Source organism: Grampus griseus (assembly GCF_964374135.1).
Source record: "Grampus griseus genome assembly, chromosome: X".
NCBI lineage: Eukaryota > Metazoa > Chordata > Mammalia > Artiodactyla > Delphinidae > Grampus > Grampus griseus.
In genome coordinates, this window is record NC_138999.1 from 95,419,616 (window position 1) to 95,425,615 (window position 6,000).

The following is a 6,000-nucleotide window of genomic DNA, read 5'->3' on the forward strand; positions in this document are numbered from 1 at the left end:
TGTTTTTCATAAACTGAAAACCTTTGCTGAAGAGTCTGAAATTTGGGAAAAAATCCAGCTCATCTGTCAGATATTTCAAGAATTACGTAAAATGGAATGAGATTTGTACAGTTTAGAACAGGAAAAGGAAAATAGGCTAATGTGTCATGTGTCCTATGAGATGAAAACTATATGATAATCAGAAAAACAGCCCCAAATTTAGTTAGCCCGAGTCAAAGCTCTCATTCTTCTACCAACTCACGCATAAACCAGTAACATTCACTTTCTTCTCTTAGAATAATGGCATGTTCACATTTGGGCTAAATCACAATCTCTTCAGATTATAATCACACTTTCAAAGAAATTACAAGAAAGTATCTTGTTTTTTAAACTCAAGACACTTACGTTTTACTTGCTCTGCTTTGCTTCCTTCTAGGAAAAGAAAGAACAGCAACAAGGAGAAGATGTATCTCATGCCTCCCATCTTCCACTTTTTTCTCATTCTGGCCACTGCAAAAGGCAACTTGAAACTTTCAGGGCCCTGGGTACTCAAGCTGTTGGGAAGAAAGCAGAAAAGAAGACTTAGAACAGATCCTCTGGAACTGATGGAGATCTCTGATGCTTAGGCTCCTAACTTGCTGGGGGAAAAGTGCTGGAGAATTTACATAAGTGCAAGCATTGTTTTTCTGCTAAGAAAAGAGAACTTGCCTCTCCTGTCTTGCAAAGACTGCGGGGAGAAATTCAAGCGGATGAACATACATTCCTATCCAACGCTGAGGCTAAATCCTTGCAGGCAAGTCATAGGAAAGTAAAAATAAATTTTGAAATCCTCATTTCTAAGGGAATTAAAGTTGATTTCTCAAGAGATTTTCTTTGGGAGAAAAGGGAAACTGGGGTTTGCAAAATGGCCATTTTGGCAAACAAAAATAATAGGCAGTGACCCAAACAATTTCTGAAATGAAAGTTAACTGATCTTAGCTTCAAGACTACCGTTATTATTAATCCTTCAGGGATGAGGCACGACTGATCAATGTTTCTCCTGTGTCTCCTATGAGATCTATAAGGAAAAACTCTTCCAATGGGTGATTTGAAAATATTTAAATAATTCGAGAAACACCACATTTCAATCTGGGGTTAACATTGGATGGGAACTGAGCTCAACGATCTTTTCAGAGGGTCCAACCTAAATATTGAGTATAGAGAGCTGGATGGAATGCAAGATGATCATTCTGGAGAGCTGAATTGTCTTTGGGCCGTGATGTGGATGCCACAGCTCTCACTTTAAACGCTATGAAGTTGGCCAGGTAATTTAAAATCCATTGTTTCAAATTACAAGTATGTAAGTAACCAAAGAAAAACTGTCCATAGAGAATGTTATGCTATCAGCCAGGCTTTGCAGAACTGGTCTGCCTCTCTACGTCCTCCCTGCTCCTTAAACAAGGATAAATTCTCCTGGGACATGTTCCTAGCCTTCCAAAGACCTGGGTTCTCATGTCTTGGTCCCCTCTGTGAGCTTTTGGTCCAGCTTCAATCACTGGAATGTCTACCTCTGTCCTCTGAGAGTTACCAGGTTCCATTGAAGCAACTCATTTCCACGAACGCTTTAACACAGCTACTCATCCCAGTGAGGTTTCTTCCTGAGCCTACTTTAATAAGCTTATCCCCCAAGCCTCCAAATGAGAAAGATTTTTTTTTAACCGCTGAAATCCAATTTATCACAATCACGTATGGGTCTCGGGGGGGATTTCTGAAACCACGGTTTTCGGGTCTCCCCATGCAAGAACCAACCGGGTTGTTTTTCTTATACAATGGTTGGGTGATTCGGTGAACAGTAGCATTGCCTCATAATTCAAGCTGGCAAGAAAACGGCTCTTAGAATTATTTTGCTTTTCTTGGGTCTCAACTAATGGTATGAGCAAAGAGAAAAGTTGGTGACTAGAGAGCAATTAATCTCTTTTGGCGTTCCTGTCATCTGTGTGGCCTCCCCGGCTGGGATGTAGAACATCAGAAAACGAATCTCTTTATAAATAATCACTTTTGATTTACAAGATCCTGAAGTCCTGCCTTTGTATTCTGTGCAGAGCTATAAACCTGGAAGAGTTCCCTCCCCAGGTCTCCGTTCAATTTCTCTTTATCGCTTTAACTTTTTCTTTTGGGGGAGGGGGGCCGTTCAAGACATTTGTTAGGGCTGCAGCAATAAACACCAGCAAGCATTGCTGAGCAAGCATGCCGACTCTTACACTTGCAAAGAGCCAAAATGTCCTTAATTTTTCAAATTACACTTTGACCCAGTTAACTGGAGTTATTTCGGTATTAACTCTCTGTCTGCTTCACACAGGCCGTTGTGCCGTTGAACTTGCACTGGCTCTTTTACAGGTTACTTAGAAATGTAGCCATTGACATATTTTGGGGGCATCCAGGCCCCAACAAGAAAACAACAAAGAAAACAAAATTCTGGGACTAACATTGCAGAGTGGGAGAGGGTGAGTGCGCTTTACAAGAGAACAAGAAACAGGTCAGAACCTAAAGGAATGTATCCATTAAGGTGCCTCACAAAGTTCATTTGCGTCAAGCAAAGGGACCAAGGCTGGGACTGCAAGGCAATCTGGACCATCAAGTGTCAGGGGTCTGTCGGTTCACAGAAGAGGTCTCCTGGGTAGAACAGAATCAGAGACGTTCCCAAAGGAAGGCTAAGGGATGAGCACATGGGCCAGCTCTTCAGGACCCACAGTGTTTCTTTAATCCTGCCGAGAGGCTTCAATGCCCTTGCAATCTCACATTCACTATCATCTGTGGGGCAGCCTCCAGGGTAGCAATCCTCTTTCCAACAAACAATAAGAAGACACTGGATTCTCAGGCCCGTGTCCATCAGCTAAAATCCTCTCCCCGGTCTACCACCCAACAAGAAAAGCTCGGTTCACTGGTGGTAGGTTGTCACTGAAAAATGGCAGCTTCAGGCCAGGGTGTCTCTGGTCTGAGTCGAGATGCCTTCATCGCTGCTATGACTGAAGAACAATGCCCCGTCATTTGGCTTGTAAAACACCTTTGCTATCTATCATTTCATTTTATTCCCCACAACAACCCCACCTTCAAAATGGGCATCCTGGAGCCCAGAGAACTCAATTGCCCATTCTCAGAAAGTTAGTGGCAGGGCCGGCAGGCACCAGAAGCCAGGCTTTCCAGGCCCTACGTTCTGGCAACACTGCGTTGCTCCCCGAGCCTAGCGTCTCCAACCCAGACGCCAGTGGTCCGGGCCGGAAAATGAGGCAGATGTCCAGAGGGAGCATAGAGGAGCCTCTCGACCAGTCCGCCCTGTTTGGTTAACTTGAGCACGTATGAACTACCTACGGGTCCAGGGCACCTCAGCAAGCCAGCAAAAGGCTCGGGACACATGCGATCACTAAGGGGACCGTAGAAACCCGTTAGGTAGCTACCCAAGTGGCCTCCCCGCAGCTCCAGAGCCTGGAACTACGCAGGCCGAGCGAGAGTGGCGAGTGGTGAGTTCGAATCCGGGGGGCCTCCGACCTGCCTTGGTCTGGCGCCCTGGGCTCCACCTCCAGCCGGGCCGCGGGCAGCTGTGGCGGAGAGCGGGTTAGGGTGGCAGGTCGGGGAAGTTCTGGGCGCCCTGGGGGAAGACGGCCCACCTGTGCAAAGGCTGGAAAGGAAGGGAGGGGAAACGGGCGCCGGACACCGCTCACTTACCTGGCCACCGGCCTCCTCCGTCTTCCACGCGTGCAAGCGCTCCGAGCTCCCCGGGGCGCTCCTCCGAGGACGAGGACTCGCAGGTTGTGGCGAGAGCTGGAGTGCGCGCGAGGGGGGAGGGGGGACTCAAAAGTGGGTGGGAGGAAAAACATCACCGCCCTCACACCACGAGGGAGCAGCGGCTCGCTCGGCTCCCGGGGGCAGAGACAAGGCGCGAGCGCGGCGGCCCGGGGCCACCTGCCCGCCCGCCGCCCGCTCCCCACTTGGCCCGAGAGGCCGGCCGCTCGGCGCGGGCGGGAATTCCGCGAGCAAGCAGCCGCTGCAAGCCCGCACCCTTTCTTCGCCCCGGCACCGCCGCTCTCTCCCCGCTCCCCCGACCCGAAAGTTAAGAAATCGGGAGAAAGTGTGAGGCTCAGCCGGCGACTTTCCCATCACGCAGCGCCCACACGGCACCCCCCTCCTCTGGCTAAGCGAGCGTTGGGGTCTTAAAGGGACCGCACATCTCCTCCCGCCCTTCCACCCGCTCTGCGCTGGATGCACCTAGGAGCTCCCCGCCGCTCGCGCGCGGCCTGAAGACCCCGGCTACCCTCTGACTTTCCCGCTGGAAGCCCGCGACCCCCTCTCCTCCCGCACGACGGCCTCTCTGCGTGCACCTGGCCTGGTCCTGAGCCGGTGCGCGGGACGCAGGATGAGTTGGCCTCGAAAATTATGCCCTAGCAGGGTGCTTATCATTTCCGGGCATCTCCCAAACCCACGTCGCGGCTAATGAAGTGACCAAGCGTTGGTGCCCTTAAAGGCAGGATGGAGGTGTGTGTGTGTGTGGAGGGACAGGAGACGACTTAGAAACCTGCTTTCGCCCACAGAGGGCTCCTAAGCCCCACGGAAAGGGCCTCCGCTAACAGTTAGGTGTCTTGAAGAAAACTTAAGAGTGGCTCACCACAGCCATCACTGTTCTAAGAGTCCTTAGGATTTTGAGTTGGGTCAAGAACCCATCCTTGAAATCACAATAGCGCTGCTGATGCCTTGGTGAACCTGGGACAGACTAGTCCAAATTTGTGTTTATTCGATGAAGTATAGTTACAAAGAATTACCAGAATCCTCTAAGGGCCTGAAAGCGTTGCCTCGAGAGACAGTACCCATTTATATTTAAGCCCCTAAATTTAGAGAGAGCTGCAGGGCTTTTTTCGACGTGGAACTGCATAATATGGATAGTCCTAACATCTACATGCCACGTTATGGCTTACAGAGCACTTTCATATACATCTTCATTACTTTTTAAACTCTCACAACAAACTGAATGATCTCTGTGTGGCCTCAAGTGTTAGAGTTCGTGGGGACCCTCTGGACCATTCAGCTCAACCTTTTCCTGTTACAGAAGAAAAAATTGATGGAGGAGGTGGCCGGAGAGGTGATGTATCCAAGGTCACACAGCTAGTAAATGATAGATTTGAGATTCCAGTTCAGATTTCCTGACTTTCAATCCACTACTCTCTGGCTGTTATCTCCAGTCTATAGATGAGGAAACTGATGCTCTGGGAAACTGTAGCTTGCCAAAAAAACTCATATATCAGGAAGAGAGAACAAAGGAAATTTAAAACAAGAATAATTGTCCCTGGAAGTTACTTCCTTTTTCTTCCTTCACAAGTGTTAATATCACCCAACTAGCCCCTGAATTGCTGGAGATGATTATTTCACTGTTAACAAAGAAAGGGGGGCCCTTTCTGAAACGTTGCCTTCAGGGCCCAAAATGTCTAGCTCTATCCTGCTGCTTGGGTAGCCATACATTTACATTGCCACATGCATTCAATCTGTGCTGTCCTATATTAGTTTGAACTTGCTGATTTGTTGCCTTATAACTGTTCTCAAGCCATTTAAGGCACTGATGTTTTGTCTCACTGCACTGAGTTCTTCAAGGCCAAGGACTGGTTGTTCAATTTCCTTTGTATCTACATCCCCCAACCCCCATCATCACTCCCAACATGCTGAGAGAGTATTCAGGAAAATGGGTTTCAGGGAACAGCCCGGGACAAACATGGATCTTAGCATTTAAAATCAGTAGACTCACTGAGATTTAAGAGCTCGTCTATTTGGCTACAACCACTGGCTCCCCTTGCTTGATGTAGTACTCTGATTACTGCATAACAAACCATCCCAAAACCTTAAAAGCTTAAAATGATTTATTATGATCGAATGGTTCTTTTCAACTGGGCAGTTTTTGCTCAGGATCTCTTGTACACTTGGCAACTGTATAAGGGGGGTGCTGGAATTCTCTAAAAGGTTCTTCATTCGTGTAAATGCTGGTGGTCCTTGTATTAGTTC

General features: G+C 48.1%; 1 protein-coding gene across 5 annotated transcripts in view; it reads right to left on the minus strand.

The window, feature by feature from the left end:
* Positions 1 to 3,806, minus strand: part of CHRDL1 (chordin like 1) — a gene marked incomplete at its 3' end in the record, with an annotated part of 114,860 nt that extends 111,054 nt beyond the window's left edge. For all 5 annotated transcript variants that reach the window (XM_082681461.1, XM_082681459.1, XM_082681460.1 and 2 more), the window contains exons 1-2: positions 3,682 to 3,806; positions 385 to 533 (exon numbers count right to left, since the gene is read on the minus strand). In XM_082681461.1, the coding sequence (XP_082537587.1) occupies positions 385 to 481 (97 nt within the window). In that variant the 5' untranslated portion in view covers positions 482 to 533; positions 3,682 to 3,806. The remainder of the gene's footprint in view (positions 1 to 384; positions 534 to 3,681) is intronic.
* Between the last annotated feature and the right edge of the window lie 2,194 nt (positions 3,807 to 6,000).